The sequence below is a fragment of the Watersipora subatra genome, chromosome 5 (genome assembly GCF_963576615.1).
Source record: "Watersipora subatra chromosome 5, tzWatSuba1.1, whole genome shotgun sequence".
NCBI lineage: Eukaryota > Metazoa > Bryozoa > Gymnolaemata > Cheilostomatida > Watersiporidae > Watersipora > Watersipora subatra.
The window spans coordinates 402,437-423,924 of record NC_088712.1 but is presented as its reverse complement, the minus strand read 5'-3'; the positions used below and the strand labels follow the sequence as shown (position 1 = coordinate 423,924).

At 36.4% G+C, this 21,488-nt stretch overlaps 1 protein-coding gene across 1 annotated transcript in view; it reads right to left on the bottom strand.

Annotated features, from left to right (window-relative positions):
• The window catches only part of LOC137396178 (sucrase-isomaltase, intestinal-like), a 38,079-nt gene extending 28,722 nt beyond the window's left edge, over positions 1-9,357 (bottom strand). Inside the window, exons 1-4 of the mRNA XM_068082330.1 lie at positions 9,240-9,357; positions 4,112-4,260; positions 2,429-2,600; positions 568-667 (exon numbers count right to left, since the gene is read on the bottom strand). Coding sequence (XP_067938431.1) covers positions 568-667; positions 2,429-2,600; positions 4,112-4,164 — 325 coding nt within the window. The 5' untranslated portion in view covers positions 4,165-4,260; positions 9,240-9,357. The remainder of the gene's footprint in view (positions 1-567; positions 668-2,428; positions 2,601-4,111; positions 4,261-9,239) is intronic.
• Positions 9,358-21,488: the final 12,131 nt, after the last annotated feature.

Below are 21,488 nucleotides of genomic sequence, written 5' to 3'. Positions count from 1 at the left end.
GTAGAGCTAAGGAGGCATAGATGTGTGCTGTTAGTAGAGCTAAGGAGGCATAAATGAGTGCTGTTAGTAGAGCTAAAGAGGCATAGATGTGTACTGTTAGTAGAGCTAAGGAGGCATAGATGTGTGCTGTTAGTAGAGCTAAAGAGGCATAGATGTGCGTTGTTAGTAGAGCTAAAGAAGCATAGATGTGTGCTGTTAGTAGAGATAAGGAGGCATAGATGTGGGCTGTTAGTAGAGCTAAAGAGGCATAGATGTGTGCTGTTAGTAGAGCTAAGGAGGCATAGATGTGTGCTGTTAGTAGAGCTAAAGAGGCATAGATGTGTGCTGTTAGTAGAGCTAAAGAGGCATAGATGTGTGCTGTTAGTAGAGCTAAAGGGGGTTAGCCTAATTGGTTGCTAGTTTTCTTACACATGCGCCCTTTTCCCTTAGCTTTATAATAACTGTTAGGCCTTTTAGGAAGTGTTGTGAGCTTACTATAGAAGTGGTGCTCCATGCAAGGATAATTCCAAAAAAAGGTTTTATTGAGTTCCAGCTTATAATATGTACTTTCTCTGTCTTAACACTTACCCATAGCATTAGAGTTGAGGAGGAGTGTTCCTATTACAGACTTAGCCATGGAATTAACACTCATAAAGTACGGGTGGACGCCATAAAGGTTCCACTCATCCTACAAAATGTAACCAGTGAGAACTCAATGCATATCCATCGCAATATCAATGTCAGAGTCTCATCTTGTACCTGCAGTCTGTAACATTCATTAAGAGAAATACCAAAGCAATTATGTTTAAAGCTGGAAATATTTAATACAGTCAAACCTGGAAACCGTGAATATAGTCAAACCTTGAAATCTTTAATACAGTCAAACCTGAAAATCTTTAATACAGCCAAACCTGGAAGTATTTAATATAATACAGCCAAACCTTGAAATATTTATACAGTCAAACTTGGAAATTTTTAATACAGTCAAACCTTGAAATTTCTAATACCTTCTAACCTTTAACTTCAAATTCAAACCTTTAACTTCAACTTCAAATCTTCAACTTTAAATTCTAACTGTAACTGTAATAAAGTTAAGTCTTGAAATTTTTACTACAGTCAAACCTCAGCTTACAATCACTTCTACATACAAATTTTTAGAATAAAACTTCTGAACATATTTTTTCAGCGCGAGAAGTAATTTTCTACATATTAAACACAAAGCATGCAATATTTCTGGTTTCTCAAAATATGTTAATTTTGTAAGTTGATAAAAAATTGATGCAAAACAAATTTCAATTCCAATATAAAAGCGACAAATAAATACAAATTAAGGTAATTTAAACTATATTTTGTGTGTAATAGTGTAATTTATGCTACGTATCTCTATTCCTCATGTCTGAACCTAAGCAGCACCAAACCTACATTCATATTCATAAGGCAAGGGAAGGTTAATCACGACAATAAATTGTCTTCTCACTGAGCACTTTAATTGTTTTTTTACACTTACTTTAGACTTGACATACTTAAAAATATTTATTATTGTTTCTACAACTTTTGAATGAATTAAACTAAATAAAATGTATTATTATAAAAGTGTTTGCTTCAAGATACAACTGCTTCAACATATAAACCAAACATATTATGTCGAGGTTTGGTTATACTATGAAGGAGGTCGTAAATATCATAGTTGCAAGTAGAATTCTTTTACTCTTTGGCTGGGAAAATGACCAAAATGTCGTTTTTAGGTTTCGTAGGGAAATGATTTTTCTGTAGCATTTGGTAGACATTTATAAAGCTGTTGCCTAGTAACAATAAACAGAGGATTTGAACGATAGTAAAGCTTAAATATTATCGACAAGATGTTAGTCGATGAATTACAATGTCAAACGATCATTTGAGAGACGGTGCCTTGTGCTAAAAGCTGAAGAAATAACGACTATCTTGAAAAATGAAAGTTGGAAAAACCAGTCAACATACGGCACGACATTCAAAGCAGAAAAATAATAGTTTATTTCATCCCGCGATCGTTAGCAATCTCTTGTCTGATCAGTATAATAATAATTCAGATGATGGCAGTGATGTAAATTTTGAAGACTTTGAATATACAGAGAAAAGTGATGGTTATGGTAGCTCGGACGATGACGATGCTACTGGCGTTAGCTACGCTGTGGCGTTGAACTCAAGCCAAAAAGAATGCTTCCAGGCATTTTATACATAGACAACTGTACATAGTCGTAGATTTTTTGTAGTAGTACATATGTAAATGAATGTTTACATACAAAAGATTTCGTTAATAGAAATAAATTTTAGTGTGAGCTATGTACACAGAATACCAATTTTAATGAATTTTCAAAAAGAAATTACATGATTTTCGGTTGTTTCTGCGGGGCTTTTACCAAGTCAAAGAGTTAAATCTATCACCCAAGACAAAGCAGTTAATGCAACATACGACAACTCCAACATCCCTGGCGAATATCGACCAGGTCTTGTAGTTCATGTCAAGCAGGAGTTGTTTATGATTATGTTCTCCAAAACCGTAGTTGGTAGAGCTGTTGAGTCGAGCAGTCATCTGTAGAAACTGTTCATCATAGACAAAGGCTGAGTCAAAGGGAATGGACAGCCTGTTGGAAAACTTTCAGATGTTATTCACCCTTACATACCGTAAACACTATGTGGGAGTTATTCCCTCTTACATACTGTAAGCACTATAGAGGAGTTATTCACTCTTACATACTGTAAACACTATGTGAAAGTTATGCACCCTTACACACTGTAAACATTATTTGGGAGTTACTCACTCTTACATACTGTAAACACTATGTGAAAATTGTGCCTTTACACACAGTGAACATTATGTGGGAGTTATTCACTCTTACATATGATAAACAATATGTGAGAGTTATGCAGCCTTACACATGGTGAACACTGAGAGTCACGCATTGCATAAAACAACTAGTTCAAAGACTGTTAGTCCTTATTCTACAAAAAACACTCGTAGTCTCAACATTAATTTGTCAAATAATCGTTCTTTGTATGCTGCTAAGCAAACAAGAGTTTGATAGTCAGTAAATTTTTGCAATTTTTCAGCTCAGCTTTAAGAGATATTTCTATAAGCTCTAATAGTCTCCACTATTCATCAACTTCGGCTAAGCTTGATCTTGTACAGGTAAACCTTCACAAAACACACTAAAGTGGGTTATGGTTTTTTGGCCTTATGGAGTCGAACACGAAGTTTTCCGGTCTCTCATTAAACCATTGTCTTCACCATACGACTTCGACAAAATTCTCTTCAAGATTCAAATTAAAACAGCACTGCTCAGTCTTTCTTGTCAAATTGGTTTTAATAAAGCTTTATTAAGCTTGGCTAGGCTAAAAGTTATAGTGATAGCGAGGCAAAAATCACCAAGCCGGAAACAGACAAGCACTAAAAAATTAAGACGATGACAAAATCCAAGTTAAGTTTAGTAAAATATTAAAGCTTTGATAGAGTTTAGTCTAGTAGAATACACACTAAAACAAGTGTGTTTAGTAAGCTGAATTCATTTAAGTTAATTTTAAAGTTTATCTTATGCCACAAAATATTTATTGTACAGAACCCTTCACTGTCAAGTCTCTCTCACACAGCCATTAGCACTCCGTCTGTCTTGAAGGTAAGAACTACATACTGTACTGTACATAGTAATTTATCATTTTATTGCAGATCATAACGCTAAAAATTAATAGGTATCTAACTATAGTTACTGAGGGTAATATATTATTTTATCCCTAATTTTTAATATGTGCAGTATGTATATCAGATTTGGATGTTTTACCAAAGGTTTGTATGAAGTAATTGCTATAGGTCCCTATGCCCCACCATACAGCATGTTTGCCTTACTATCCCAAAATCAGAAGGAATTCATGTCATATGGTGGGTGTCCACTAGGTACACTGGAGACACACAGCTCTTAGCACAACCAATGCATGTCCATGTCCCACTCTACACTGATTTGTGTACAATAGACTGATTTGGGGCACACAGCTCTTAGCATAACCAATGCACGCGCATAACCCACTGTACGTCGTGGGCACACAACTCTTAGCTTAAAACAATATTGCCGACCATCACTGCTCAGTAGTAGCAACTACCTACACATTTACTCCCTTGTGTTTGATGTAGAAGGTAGGAAAGGAGGTTTGCTTCATCTCATACTCATAAACTGCATCACTACAATTGATTGACTTATTCGATATCGGCAGCGCTTCTTCTGGCACTTCAAATCTGTTTTCTCTGTCTGTGATCTATGGCAAATAACATTTACCTTAAAGCTTGGAACAATCAACAGCATTGAACTAATGGTTATATGTAAAGAAAACAAAAGATAAGTACTTTTACACGGAGGTGAAAAGAGAGGAATAAGCGTGTTGAAGGCACCAGTAAAAGTCTGTAAAGATCAACAGTAAGTTATTACTTACGATGTATTCTTAGTATTTACTAATTCTCTTGATTTGTGAGAAAGTAGTTTTATTGGTTTTATCTGATTAGTAAATAAATGTGTGATTTGTTGTTTAATATCTCTTGAATAATTGTAATTAACGATTTTTCGATGCTTGCAAACTTTTGAAAAAGTGAATAGATACAAACTTTTGTTGGCACTTTTTTATTTGAATCGCTCTACCTTGAAAGCTATTTTTAAGCTTTCAATATTGTTGGTTTTTAGTCTTTTAGTCATTTTTACTGAAATAAGAAAAAATCAAAGGCAAGCAGTGCGATTACAGTTGAATATTTGATACCTTCTGGAGATCACCTCGTTTCTAGTGAACTGAACACCCGCGCTAAAGGTCTCTCAAAGCTAAGTCAGCAAAACACTGAAAATAAATTCCAAGCCTTCTACAGAATTAGTTTATTTGTTAAGAGATTGCGCCTAGAATAAACTTTTGATAGCATACTTTTCACATTATTAATGATATATAAATTTGTTCCAAAACTAAAGACTGCTGCTCCAAGTTGATGATTAGATGATTTTCTATTTCCCTCCGTTTAATTCATCGTTGACTATGTACACTGTAAACCGATATCGGTATCGATGAATCAAAGCGGATGTGTCCGAAAAGTTTGCAAGGGTCAAATTTTCCAAATAGCTTTCTGAGCATCAACGACAGCCTATACAACGTGCACCATTTCAGCGATGGTGATTTGTTGTCCTAGATAGCGTAATCTAATTATTTCCGTTCACGATAGTTTCTACATAACTAGTATTTGATTCAAGCACGCAGAAACAAAGAGGTTTTTTCGAGAAACATTAAAAGAAAAATGAGTATTTGTCGATGCAAATGCAGATGGGTTTGTGATAGTGTGAACATGGTTATCACCAAAGTATTGTGGCACCATTGCCGAGATACGGCGATATAGTGTGAACCCACCCTAAAAAAGAGTTTCACCTTTCAGACAGTCTGTATGCGACTTGTATCTGACTAGTTGTGAACAGGAAGTTAAGTGGTCTAATTGATAGTTTATTGTTGAGAGAAACGGTATGGTCTGTCATTTAGTCTGATGTAACTTGAGCATTACCACAATGCAAGTAGAATTGCAGCCTATCATAAGAAAGTAGCGAGTCAACTTCTACTTTGAACTTTGAGAATTTCTGGCTTTCAGACTAACTAACCTTGTGACAGATTTTTGCCTTACAATTACAGCCTTACGACTATTATGCATCTGTAGATGAGCTGTCAGACTGGGATGCGTGCACACACGTCCCTCTCTTGAATGTTGATGTAAAGTTTTTTGCCATTCTAAACCTTCACTATTATAAGAACCACATCTGTTCATCCGAGGCCGAGATGTTGAGAAAAAAGATTGCGTTGTACAGGGTTCGAACTCACAACCATTTCTTTGACAGTCACCAGCTATTGTACCGATTGTTTGCTTTTCTATGTTCTAGAACCTTCTAGAATTACTGTGCATATACTTTGTGCTTCATTAGCACACCTGACTATCTCTCAGAGCACACTGGGCTGCCCAGGTGCCAGGAACAACAATGTTTTAAGAAACCATAATACTAAGTTTAAACATAGCCTTAGGAGTTTAGGGTGGGGCGGTACCAACTGTTGCTCCTCTCACGTTCCCACCTAAAAAGATTGCTACATTCTAAGCCTCGCTTGGCACAAACCAGTTAGCTATGCATCCATTATCTCTTGCCAATAGTCCTTACTCAGGCCCTTTGATTGCAGTGTTTATCAGCACTAAGACTTCTTATCACTAAATTGACTGCTCGTGTAACTACAGTCAGGTTAGTTGGTAGATGATCAGAGAGCCGCATCTTTTCATAGTATTCGGATGCAATTCATAGCTTTTTTGTCCCGATTACTTAGTTTTGCCTTTTGCTATTCACATGTGTTAGTCAATTGTTTTTCAGCAAAACTGTTGCTCATCTTTCCACCCACCAGTTTCAAGAAAAAACTTAAATTACATCTTTTAACAAGTGGATAAAACCTAATTACTCATAAAAATTGATCTTGATTACACGATGACAAGCTCGATGGCACGACTAGCTATACTAATGCGTATTATTGGCTTCATCGTTTTTCCAGCTCTTTTTCTTTTGTTTAGTTACTGTTGTTGATGAAAATAAATAAATAAAAAAATAAAAAAATCTTTTTCCAGCTTTTCCCGATAGGGGTTGTCGCCCCTGGGTTTAAGATTTAGTGTGAACAGGAGATCTAATAAAAGAGCTGTGCTTGAATGCCTTCCCTAACACCAAATGGTCATTTTGTGACTCGAACCAGCAACCTACTGATAATAAGTCAGTACGTATCAGCGAGTCACAGCTGTTCATATCAACACTTTCGATGGGCTATGATTTGAGAGTTCATCAGGTCATATTCACTCCTGACAAATTACTTACAAACACTTACTAAGTACACCATTAGGAATCTTGTCATTGGTATTATTGTCTGCTCAAAGATGAACCCGAACAACATTTTAGCAGATTTCATCAGAAAATATTGAGGGTTTTTTTCATTTGATATTGCTAGGAAGTTCCACGATTAAAATCGACAAAACTTGATCGCGGTAAAGATTCTCAGAACAAGTAAAAGTGTGATTATGATGTCTATAGATGCAAAGAGACGGACAGAATAGAGACACGAAATGCTACAACTTTATCGCTATTGCTGGTATCAACTACAGTAACGGTAACAACTAACGAGGTTATTCTGCATGTTTCTTTTCCTGAGCGTTTCACCTGCAATAAAGTTGTAGTTTTTAGTCTAGAAACATCCTGGTAGTCAGATCACCTCAAACATCAGGAACAATAGCAAATGATAGAAAAATACTGATACTTTCTGATGAAATCTAGTAAGACTTTGTGCAAGTTTAACTTTAACCTTTGCATGATCAAAACCTTTTGTTTGCATTTGAGTGATTAACTAAAAAGTATTGCTTGCTCTCTAGAAAGGCTCATATGCAAACAAGCACTGACCGATGCATGTCAGCCATGCAGCTATGCTGTAAAGCTATTATCTGAGGCGCTACTGCCATTCATGGATAACTGCCTGCCTATGTATAAGCAAGAGCCTTCTTATATGGGAATTCCTTCTACTTTGAGGCTCCAAATGTTGCATGATTCGTTTTATAACAGACTTTTGGTGGCCTTGATTTGAGTACGTATATAAAAGCCCTGTCATTCTTGTCACTAAGGCTCAAATGTGGAGCACACAGTCTATCGCTATGGCAGTCACTAGTAACAACGGTTGATGTCTGCGAATAGAATACCTCTTCCAATAATAGCTCAAGACCACTTTTCATCTATTGGATAGAATATCAAAAGCCTCCTTCATCTACAGAGAATCACCAATAAGCACATGCCATCTTTTTGCTATCTTGATACTGATGGACTCAAAAATATTCATCATTGACTTTGCCTTTTTCGTTTTGCCCTAGTCATGCTTCTTCATTCACTTTTTATTAATCTCTCACGGATTTCAGAATTTTATATGCAACTAGCGGAATGCCCGACCTTGCACTGATATTAAAAATCAGCTTATAAACAGTGAGAGGTAATGCAGTTGCCTGCCACTTGCCATTAGCCTGACCAATAGCTAATTTGAGTAAGCTTACTAATAAGAGCCATGAGACTAAGCATAAAATTACGTTGCGACATAACAAAGCATGGTAGCATATTTTCATTGACATAGCGACATATATCGCCCAATGAATCCATCAATCTCGCGTAGTTTAATTGGTAAGGTATTTGCCTGGTGAACGGGAGGTTCCGAGATCTAATCTTCTACGCTACGGATTCTTCATTCTAATATTTTAATAGCTATAGCTGGACAAACCTAAAGACACACAAAAACTTAGAGATTTATATGTACAACTAGTTGTGCTACTCGGCGTTGCCCGGAATTAAAAATCAGCTTATAAACAATGAGAATTAATGAGAGTTGCCAGCCACTTGTTATTAGCCTGGCATATTGCCAATGGATAATTTGAGTGAGCTTACTAATAAGAGCTACCTCATGATGCTACACAATGACTTTACGTGGTGACCAAAAGCGTAGTGTATTTGCTCCCATATAGTCGCATATATTGTCTATCGCATCGATCAAGCTTGTTTGGCGTAGTTAATAAGGCAGTCGTACGGGTGAACGGGAGATTCCGAGATCAAAGTTTTTGCTTTACGGAATCTTTTTTCCAAGATATGAAAATTGTAATAGTACATTGGACATATACGACGACAAATACACAAACTTTGAAAAGTATAGATGTAGTATTTTTGCTAGCCTAATTGGTTAAAAACCTGAATTGAAGCACTGACTTTTTCCTTACTGATTTTCAGCCCAGTCATACTTCAGTGTTAAGTTCCCATTGATCTCTCACAAATATTAGTATTGTATGTATATAATGTAGCAATACAAGTATGCTGCGTGTACAAAGACACATATACACACTTACATGTATTGTAAGTGGAAAAGTTTAAAAAGCAGTTTTAAGTGTTCTGGATTGTTAAAGTTATGTTAAAAAAATTGTTAAAAAATTAAAAACATTGTTAATTTTTAAAAAAATTTAAAAATTGCTAAAAAATGTTTAAATTAAAATTAGTAGTTGAAGAAGTAATCGAGATTTTACTTGGCAGAAGTTCTACTTCTGCGGTTGGGACTGGGATGTAAGTAGGAGGGATTACTTTACCAGAACATAGAGAATATTTATCCCACCGGTTGATATTGACTTTGGAGTTTAAGCGATTATTCTGTACTTAGAAGACAGTAGTACTACATACCGTGAGACTGAGCTGATTCGCTGTTCGACAAGAAACGCTGATTGCGAGAGTCGTCTTTTCCCTCTCTAGCTTATAGACCGTAGAAGTGGGTACAGGTGTTGAAGTTTTAAGTATCCAATAATTCTCTTTATCATTTGCAACATATGTGCAATTATAGGGAATACCAAGGGATTTATTATAGTGAATCCATTCACATCTACAACGAATAGAAGACAACTCCATCAAAGATTTCATACAACTCGAAGCTACCAGAACTGCTGCTTAAAAGTGTTGTAACTTCAACAGTCCAATAATTCTCTTGATCACTTGCAAGTTGCAACATATGTAAACTACTAGGGAATACCAAAGGACTTGTAACAGTGAATCTATTTACAACTAATAGAAAACCGCTCAAGCAAAAATTTAGTTTCATTCTATTTACTGCCATAGACTGTTTTTGTAAGTTCATACCGTTTGTCCTGTTCACAAGTTTCTGCAGTGTAGCCTTCTGACCGGGAATGGGTAAGAGGGCATGGAACAAGTCTCTCCGGCCTTGAGTTAACCACAACAACCGATGAGTAGGGGCGTATTATCATGTACAGCGCTACGGCAGTAGCGATCAGCAGTAAAACTATCGCTAAAACAGATATTTAAAACTGGTTTAAAACTTGTATGAATCTTAAGAAGAGAGAAAAAATTCAAGCTGAGAAGAGGGATGAAATGTGGAGCAAGTAACTCCACAGATATATAAACAATAGATTTTAAGCCAACTCATCTTGTAACCTATAATACAATGGAACAGGAGAAAGCCTTTCAAGCATCGCCGTCTAAACAAATGTTTGTGTTTAGAGCCATTAACTCTTTCGCTATCGTAAGCCGATCTATCGGCTTTGGCGGTAATAAAAGTAAAAACTGTGAGCCGATGTATCGGCTTATCGATAAGGTTTCACTTTGCTTTTCATTACAAAGCCTACACATTAGCTAGACCAATCAAATTTTGTCTTCTACGAAAAAACGTTGTTGCAAATCACGTGCAACTAATTGAAAATCTTTTGGCTCAGCTATTCCATTTCTAGTCATTTTTAAACCGGAAAAACCAGATTGTTATCGTCATAGCAATAAGAAACTCACCACGGTTGTTCAACGCAAAGAAAGCATTGGAAATGTTGTGAGAGTGAGATTCACTAAACAATTTTATCTTTATCCTGTAGAGAATTTTGTTCTGAATAAGATGCATTTTACAGTAAAACAATATCTGTATTTATTCTCAATTTATTGCTTAAATACCAGCGATATATGGATTTTTCAAAAATCTGTTCGAATTAATTTGGTCAGAATAACGAATTTAGAACAGTAGTGAAACTCTTAAGACTCTTTCATTCAGTTTTATCTCTTCCAACAGCAAACATTTGGTATAGCACTGGTGAGTTAAATAGAGATGTAGCAACTTGTCATGGTGCCTCCCGTGTGCCTTGGTTCTGTTACCATATCCTTGCACAGCCACTTCAATCTGTTGCGAGCTGCTAGCTAACTGATATCAAATTAGCCAATGTGTTAGGTCTATCATCAACTTATTCATTGCATATCCTTGCAAACTGTGATTCTAAGATATTCATCTAGATTTCTCACATATTTGGTTACAGCTAAACAGTTTTATATGCTTCTACCTTTCTTATTGCTAGTCTTACAGCCGAGCTCTCAAATATGGGATGCATGTGTAAGTTTTCTTTGTTTTTCTTTCTTTTTTTTTTCTTTTTTTTTTTCTTTTTTTTTTTTTTGCAGGCCAAAACAAATAAAAAAATAAAAATACAGAAATCAAGAATTATTGAGTAAGTATAACAAAAGTCTTGTAAAAGTTGCTGATCGAATAGTATTGAGGAGTCAGGATAGTGAATTGAAGGTTGTAGTGACAGAAAGTTCAATCAACTGAAACATACGGTGGTAGATGTAATATGTTGGTGTCACGAAGTGTAAAAGGAAGTTGGTCAAATGTGTGGGAGGATAAATACAAATATTCTTGAAATAGGTTTTGCAGGATTTTGAAACCTGTAACACAGATGCAGAACTGAGCAAGTTTGGGATAAGGCAGTATGTTCAGAGATTTTTTGATGTGATTAGTGGAAGTGTGGTGAGCTGGGATACGCGATCGGTAGTGCACAAGCCTGAGTAGAGATTGCTGTCAGAGAAATATCCTTTTTTGCTGTCGCTATGGTGAGATGGGGAAATATATATCAAAGTCATAGATAAGATGACGATGCATGAATTGAGAGTAAAACAACAGCGCTATCTTTCTGTTTATGAAATATGTGTATGGCCTCTAAAGCATACCTGCCAACTCTCACGCATTAGGTGTGAGACTCACGCAATCACCCCAAAGAAAAAATGAAAATGTGTGAGAGATGCGTGAGATTTTTGCCCCAAATTCCATAATTTGATATATACTATCATTAATACATCAATTGCCCCAAAACCAAATCTCACGCATTGCCCCACTCTTGGGTTGGCAGGCCTGCTCTAAAGGAACATGTTTGATGAAAGCTTGTTGCGAACATGATCAAGGTGTTTGAGGTATTGAGCAATATGGAATGAGAAGAATTTGTGAATAAATATTTTGTGTATTACTAATTATAGACTCACGAATATTCAGGTGTTGTAAAGTCTAAACTGGGTGTACTGAGCAGAAATTCAGTCAATTGCCACAACAAATCATGATATGATAAATCAGTCTTACCGAATACAACAAAACACTTTTCTCGTCTGGGTGATTTTTTCCCTGAATTCCCTGAATCCCCAGAGTCTGTCTCCTGAATGTCTAGGGATGCAGAAGGCATTTTAGTTGACTCTACTAGCACCTGCGATATGTTCCGCTTTGTAAAACGCTAGTGACAAAATTATGTGCACTGTAATCTCCCAACTACACCCCTTACCAGATATATGAGCAGCATTTCTACTGTGAAGGTTTTGTAATTTGCTATTGTTTAAATGTGTGTAAAAAATATTTGTGTTTCTCTTTAGTACTTTTTTAAAAAACAACAATAGAAGTGGAATAATTAAAATATTCCAATGATATGATGATTTTTCTAGAACTACGAGCGAATAATGGAAGCGTTGCAGTATCCAGGCGATATATTTGGGTGATTGCTCGACTGTTCGCTTCACTCAGTGGGCACTCAGTAAGCACTTTGACTACAGCAGATGATAAGCTATCAATTTACAATCCTAGTACTGTACCTGCCTCGCCCCTCAACCTTCAACTAAATTGTTGAATAAAACTTTATAACACCCAAGAGTTCTGCAAAACTACATCCCTTGTTTTGCAGTCAAAACAAAAGAACTTTTTTTGAGTGGAAAGTTGAAATTAAAGTAGACATGAGATGAGGACAGATACATGGATTCAGGATAAAAGCTGGCCAGAATAACTCTGCATACATATGTCCTGAGAAATACAAAAAGTACAAAAATACAAATGTCCTGAGAAATGTTATAAAAGCAAATAGCTGTGTTAAAAGTGAGAATAAGCCTAAACCTTATTGGTTCCTAATTGGACCTACAGCAGATATTTCTGTCCACGTACTAAAAGATCTCTACCTTAATCAACAGTGGTTCGAAAATTGAAATATTACAAAAAAAGTCATTTTTATAGTGAGTTGATTTACCATTTAGCGAGGTGAGCTGATTTACTAAATAGTGAGCTGAACTGATTTGATTTATTAGTTAGTGACTTGAATTGATTTGATTAATTGTTTAGCTTCGATAATTGTAACAACTATTTGGGATTTGATTCAAAAAATTAACCAAGTGCTTTTAGATATAGAGAGGGTACTGATTATGAATCTGATGAGTGACTCAATGTACAATTCCCAGGTCTATGTCAAATTGATGAAACAAATCTTATGAATAGGGAGTTGTTTTCTCTCAAAATGATCGTTTTAATTAGTTAACTTTTTCTTCTTAACCAATCAGATTTCATTCTATAATTAGGACAGATCAGTCGAGTCATGTTATCACATTACAGAACTGTAAGCATGATGATATTCGTCTGTGTTGTTTGTCTGTGATGGCTTGTGTGGCTCACTTTGAAGGCAACAAAGGTGCCTTAATTAATTTAACTGACTATTCAGCCTCAGTGCTACAGAATTCTGTCTAACAATGGATGGAACTTAACAAAGAACCTGAGAAGATTGTGTGTGCTAGACTAAAAGAAGGAGATTCATTGGTGGTTGGAGCAACTATCCACAGGAATTGCTACTCCAGATTAGTTAATAAAAGCAAGCTTGGGAAAGCAAAGAGGAACTACTCAGAGGTAATTTTAGGTAGCACTACCCAATCCTGCCGAGATCATGTCATATTGTGTTGTGTGTTAGGTTCTTAGTGTATCTCTTTCATTCACTTTCACACAGAGTACAGACAAACTCACTGCAGTTAAGTCCTTGAGAAGTTACATTAGATTAAAAAAGATAAAAAAATGATAACTTTTCCAGCACTAATTGGGTTACCCTCATAGTAAGTTTAATTTGGCTTGTGAATGCATGTTATGTCCCTGTTTTGTCATGTGGTGTGAAAAATTAGCTTTCTTTTTTACCACAGTTGTTAGTAGCAGATGACCCAGTAGGCATTTCAGTATCCCTCCGCCAAAGAAAACATTAGGATCTGCAGGTAACGTGAAGCTGTCCACAAGTAAGCCTGTACTGGAGAGAGTATGTGTGATCTGCGAGAAACACACCAGATACTTGTCTGTAAAATCAAAGACAGTGCTCGACACACTCATGCGAGCTGAAACTGTTCATGCAGGTGAGTTATTTGGGCTATGATTAAAAATGGTTATGAAAAACAGATTGCACTCTGAAGTTTAGCAAGGTTGTGTTTTCCCATATCCTGCTCTGTTGGTCTAAAGGATGCAAGACAAAAACAAGATAACCGCATACTTATGAACTTTGTCAAAAATCCTATTGCTTCAAAGATACATTATCCCAAGAAACGCCACAGAGATTACCTGTGATACCACAGAAATGCCACATGATACCTACGTCTCCGCTGCTGAAAGCAAACGGTATAGTAGATTTCACATCACCCATTCAAGTTCAATAGAATACGCATGACAAAGTTTAAATCTTGTAAAACTTAAAACAATGTTTCATTGTTTTTATGTATCATTCCATTCATTTGTTAAGTTTTTTCTTGTAAAATAAATCTATAGTAACCAGAAGGTGTTACGTGGTGATTGAAAATTATTGTCTTTTAGCATGAAATAAGCATACAGGTAAATTATATGTCACTGTGTGAGACTAATTGTGTGTTTGTGATGATTGTGAATAACATTAACCTGCTAACAAATCACAATCTATCAGTTTTCATATTTCTCTTCAAATAATGATTTAAAGAGCTGTGATTTGGTGCCATTCCTGGGACCATCCAAGTATTTGGTGGGCTGTTCTGTGGTCTTTTTGTTATTATGGGTTAGGAGATGGTAATAGTGGTCTAAAGTGGTCTAAAGTCTATGAGATGCAATGAGAGGAAGATCGTCCACTGTAAAGATGCGAGGATGGTTGATTTGGTACAGTCAATACTGAGCGACAGCTCTTCTGCGGAAGATTCTGGATCTGGAAGACACAAAATCTGATGTAGATGCAAAAAAAGGACAGTGATGCTGAAAGCGACGTTGATTAACTCTCAATGATATCAGTATTTGTGTGAAGTTATGTGAAGTTTTTTTATTCATGTCATTTACATAGTTTTTATTGGAGGCTTGGAGATGATAATAAATATCTATTTTGCAATAACTTGTATTTTTATTGCTATTTGGCCCAGAAAGTCACATATGTTCATATATTAGGTGGAGATAACTACCGATTTATAGGTATACAAATTTGGTTTTACAAAGAAATGGGAATCAAATTCAGAGTCACTCATCAGATTTGAAATCTACATACTTGAGTTAGCGTATGTAAATTGAAGGGGTCTTCCATCTGAAAGGAGGTGGCCACAAAGTCAAAAAGCACTTTTTTATATCTGGGCTGATAGCCTATATGTTTTCCTTCCTACTAAGGGAGACACTGTAACCTCCCTGTGTTAGGAGACAAGTTGCCAATTATAAATTTAAATTAGACCATTTGCTGGGCTCTGATATTCCTATTAAAGATAGATTGGGTGGCATCAACTAGAGAGAGTCAGCATAATGATATAACGGTCAGCATTAAACTCACGACTGAGGAAATTCAATCGTAAAAATCAAACAGTATCAAGAAGTTGAGTCTTTAAAAGTCTACTCTTTCTGTTTGACAATAATTTACATAAGTTGTTTTTCATAAGATGGTTGTTTGCTGTAAATTCTAACTTAAGTCATAACTAGCAGAATGCGTGGCATTGCACGGGAGTTAAAAATCAGCTTATAAACAATGGGAAATAATTTAATTGCCTGCCAATCGCCATTAGCCTGGCACATTGCCAATGGATAATTTGAGTACGCTTGTAATTTACTAATAAGAGCTGTGAGAGCAAGCTTTTATGATATGACTTAAGTTTTCACCCAGATATCGACTCTTATCGCCCAATAAAGCCATCAATCTCGCGTAGCTCAATGGTTTAGCATATTGTCTGGGCAACGGGAGGTTTCGAGATAAAAATCTTCTGCGATACGAGTTTTTCATTCTAATATTTTAATAGCTATAGCTGGACAAACCAAATCACACACATACACACAAACTTTGAGATTCATATACAAGACTATAATACATCTGTATACATGTATATAGATGTAATAGTCAATCTATTCAGAAAGAGAACAACTCCAATAAAATATTGGAAGCTCAAGTTTATTTTTGTTGATTTATGATACGCTGTTGGCAAGCATATGTAAAGTCTTATTTATATATATATACAGTTGAATAGCTATAGTAAAGAGAGGGTTTAGAATATATCAAATCATATGATAACAGTTTCCTGAACTGTTATGCCATGATTGTTTAACATATTGCTGATTGGTTGTTAGTAATCATACACATTATTTATCTTTTCTCTCCTTGAGTGATTAAAACTACCACTACAACTTTTCTGTCTCTTTCTTTGGGCTATATTAATAAAGAAGGAAACAACCAATATAACCAAGTCAAGAACGACAATACCACCAATGATGAGATAGCTAGATATAAGAGGTGAAAGTGTCCTAGGTGGCTTTTCTTTTGTTCCACGTTTTATGCAGACAACATTACCGTGAAGCGGTGTACGTGAGATTCCTCCTCTAAAAGTTTCACCTAAAAACCACTGCCCATTGGCATCAAGAAGGAAGGTAGCTGTCAGTGCATAGGTAGCAAGCAAACTGTCAAAATTGGTAATAAACTCTCTGAAGGGCTCCCAATAAGTTGTACTGTTAATAGTGATAACTGTATCAGGATCGCTCGTCCAATAGTATTCTCCTGTGGATGGGTCAAACTTATTACTTCTATCCGCTTTTTGGAAAAACCCAGGAAAGTACTTAAAACCACCATTCATTGTTTGGTTTATTTTAGAAGCTATGAATTCATACTCTTTCTGATTAGAGAATGTCACAACATCTGTCCCATCATCATATTTCTGACAGAACACACGGCTAGAGTTTAAGGTTGTTGCAGAAGTTCCACTACAGATGATATAGGTGTAAGCCTTGGTCTGGTAGTTAGGGTGTTCTTCACATTTCTGCTCAGCTAACACTAGAGAAGGCAGCAGTAGGATAAAGTACAACATGTCAGCTTATAGAGTCATCGGAATAAAGAGATCATTAGCTCATCAGATAACCTGAATATAAATATAATAAATATATTGTATGATAGTCAGTGTTATGAGAATCAGAGCTGTTGGTCGACACACTAGTGATAAACAATAGAAAGCACATGTTTATCCAACCATTCTAGTCTAAATAGGGTTGTATATTAAAGCTCCTACTAACCGAGTTTTATACTTCCTATAGTTTATGTTTATACGATAAGATTGTCTGATCAGCTCTGGAGGTCAACTAGACAGCTATAGAGAGTCAGCTGCTGTCTCCACAGCTATATGACTGCCTCTTATTTAGTTGTATTCTATATTATCACGGCAGCTGGCCCTGAAATCAAAGCCGGATGCCAAACTGGATTTACGATCGACCGCTCAACTGGACCGAATCTCATCACAGCAGGCAACTCGGCATCAATGAGCCAGCTCGGTATGCTGAGCTTGTTTAACAAAAAACCGGCCAGCTGAGCCTGAAGAAGAGAGAGAGAAAGAGAGAAAGAGAGAAAGAAAGAGAGAAAGAGGGAAAGAGAGAGAGAGAGAGAGAGAGAGAGAGAGAGAAAGAGGGTGAGAGAGAGAGAGAGAAAGAGGGTGAGAGAGAGAAAGAGAGAGTGAAAGAGGAAGAAAGAGAGAGAAAGAAAGAAAGAAAAAGAGAGAGAGAAACAGAGAAAGAGAGAGAAAGAGAGAGATTGCAGCGATCTCTCTGCATGTAGTTACTGGTATGCGCAAACATGAGCTGCATGTGTTTACTTTTTTTTTAAACATATACATTGTATTTGCATTACTGATACACTCGGTGTATTTATTCTCGTGTAGATTAAAGGAAACCAGCAGTTTTTTTTTAAATATTAGCTGTTCCAGTTATTTTTTTTGGCTGCTACTGTCAATAATGACTTTACAAGTTGTTTTTATTGCTATCTTTTCCTTTTTGTATTTCTTTGATCTCAAGTTCTGTAGCTGCTGATAAATGGTACACCACCAAGTTTTTACATTCCACAGCACTTTGAGGTCAATCAAAGGTCAGAGTCTTTTTAGTTTTCATCAGTTAAATCCATATATTTTGTAAGGTAGGAGAACCTTAGTGAACAAACTTATTGTAGGCTATTTCATACAGTATTGACAACACTCTAAGCTGTTAGAAAGGTTACTTTTGCAGTAGAGACAACTATTAGAGTAAATACTATAGATACCTAATTACTAGTATAGCCAGACCATAAATATTAAATATGACCTCACTTCTCTCAGTTGCTGACACAAAGGTCGATGATACTAGTAAGTTTATCATATAATAGCTGTTTACTACTTACTATGACCTACTTACACTGACTGCTAGTTTCTCTTCTTAGCTCCAGAGTACCATGTTCCCTTAAAGAATGTTAGCTGTATTGTTGAACCTACAGACAAGAAACCAATTATGTTAAATAGCTCTTACTTTTTTCAGTGGAATTTATTTTATTTTTACAGTTTACTAAACTCTCAGAAACTTTCATGTCTTTTTATCTCAGAATTGTTATTCCACTTTTTCAGAGTTGCACACTTTACTCATAGCTGTCACCTGTATTTCAACTTTTCTTTAGTAACTACAAAGATGAGTTTATATTAGGTGAGTTATTATTTAAATTTGTGATTTTGCAAAAAATTGAAGAAAAGGATGAGGAGAATTGTGACTTTTATCGTTATATTTGATGTAATGCTATAATAAAAAAGCTTAGATAAACCTAACTTTGCGCTATATATCTAATATATAAATTTTATGATTTGTTTAGCTATTTATTAAATAGCTATTGTTGCATTATGGGATTTGTTAGGCTCAGAATATATTGGTGTCTGAGCTCCAAGCAGTACAGGTGATCTTACAGGCAAGTACAATAGGTGGTATTGGCAGTATATTAGGAAGTGGAACAAAAGATGGATTTTATTCTCATCCTTTTTTGCTTCAGTTCATGTGAGTCTATTCATTTACACAACAGCTATAACTAATGGTAATGTAAACTAGATTTTGAAGGCATAAGTTCATTACATACTATGAGAGTGAATAAACCACATTTGTTATACAATGTAGTTTGTGCTATTCATACAGAAACGTAACAGAAGTTATTGGCAACAAGGATGGGATAGTAGTACACCTGTAGTACAACTGAAATAGTTACAAGAATATAATTCAGAAACTTATACAGCATTCTATACAACATCAATATACATGTATATTTTCGGAAGTGTATAAGTAGATTGCCGTAATTGAAGCAATTACGGCTCAAAACAAGAAGATGAAAGAACCAAAAACGCTCCTCAAGAACAACTCCTCAAGCTTCTCTAGGAGAAAATAAAAACTCATAGAACTACTGATAAAAGGTCAAGCTGAGGCAGCAGGTAAGCTAGCACCAGCAGCAGCCTTACCCAATTTTTTAGAGTATGATCCAGCCACAGAACTATTGACTGATTACATGACTCGATATGATACTTTTGTAGAAGCTCACTCTATACCTGATGAGAGGAAAGCTAACTTGTTTTTAAACAGAAACATAACAATATTGGAGAGATGAATCATGATAATCGCTACCACTGCGCTGTATAGTATAGAAGGGCTGCAGCGCAACGTACTATGGTACGTGGTTGGGAAGTCCAATACGTCACTGGAAAATTCCTATGCGCACCGAAGCTGACTGGTAATTGCTCCGAAACTGATTATTGTGTTGGATTGAGCCACCCACACGTAGCGGCGTACAAAACGTCTTACACTACAGGTAACAACAATCCCTAATTCAGGGAGCACTGCGTTGGACTGAATCACCGACACGCAGCGGCGTACGAGACGTCTTACGCTACAGGTGACAACCAATCTCTAACTTCGGGTAGCACTGCGTTGGGCCGAGTTACCAACACGCAGCGGCATATGGAATGTCTTATGCTACAGGTAACAAGTCACCAACTCGGGCAACCTTGCGTTAGATTGCGTCACCAACACACAGCGGCGTACAAGACGTCTTACGCTATAGGCAACACAATTGCTCGTCTCTAGACAGGGGTCGACCCCCGGTCGACAGGTCGACAATCTACAGCAAGGTCGACAGGGTCGACAGCCAGTAGAGGTCGACAGGTCGACAGGTCGACTTGTCCTGATATACCGAGCAGCGCTTAGAGGCAAAATGCCGAGATACTTGCGATAAAGCAAGTAATTCTCCTTATCAGAAAAACTGAAGAGAGAGATGGTTCATGGAACAACATGTATTTCAGAACGAAATAATAAGGCTTATGCCTTCCTTTATATACTATAAGATATGCAAACTAGTGGAACATAAGGCCAGCCCACGACGGCGTAGCTACTCGGAAAAAGATAAAAATAAAATAGGGCACAACTCCCTATAAAAAGAACGTTATTTACATGGTGGCAAATCCACCACATTATTCACCTTGGAAAACCCTATATAAGAGGGGTGGAATAAGAGGGGTGGAGTAAATATGATGTTGATCCTAAAACTTTGCCACAAAATCCAGCAAAGTTACATTGTAGCTGTTTGCTTAATTAAATTATTTAATTACTAAACAACTAGTTGAAGCAATTTTATAAAATAAGTCAATGAAAAAGTACACCTTTCAGACTTTGGTACCCATTCCTGGCTACGCTCTTGCAACTTGTTGATAAATAACTAGCTAATCACTGAGAGAGTGATCTGTGTCAGTAATGGCTACATTCGGGTCAGGTGCGGTTCCTAATATCGTCTGTAAGATTTGTAGTGATCTATTAACAGACCCAAGAGATTTAGACTGTGGGCATACATTTTGTTTAGCCTGCCTTCAAGATGAAGACATAGATAAATGCCCAGAGTGTGACATGCGAACTGTGCCTGAGAGAGCAAAACTAAAGAAACTCAGATGCAATTATAAAAAGAGTGAGCTGGTGAGACAGGAGATCCTCAGAAGAAGTAAGTTTTCTGTGATGCTACTAGTGTCTAGGTCTATGTTACTAGTGTCTATGATATTAGTGTCGAGGTGTGTATTACTAGTGTCTAAGTCTATCTTACTAGTCTCTAGGTCTATGTTACTAGGGTCTAAGTGTACGTTACAGTGCCTAAGTCTATATTACTAGTGTCTAGGTCTATGTTATTAGTGTCTAGGTCTATGTTATTAGTGTCTAGGTCTATGTTACTAGTGTCTAGGTCCATGTTACTAATGTCCAGGTCTATGATGCTAGTGTCTAGGTCTATGCTACTACTGTCCATGTTACTAGTGTTTAGGTATATGTTTCTAGTGTCTAAGTCTATGTTACAGTGCCTAAGTCTATATTACTAGTGTCTAGGTCTATGTTATTAGGTGTCTAGGTCTATGTTATTAGTGTCTAGGTTTATGTTACTAGTGTCTAAGTCCATGTTACTAATGTCCAGGTCTATGATGCTAGAGTCTAGGTCTATGCTACTAGTGTCTAGGTCTATATTACTAGTGTCTTTGTCTGTCACTTAATGTACTAATGTCTATAAATCCACTATTGTCAATGGTGACATTCTTTAGAGCCTTCTATTGCCAAGGGAA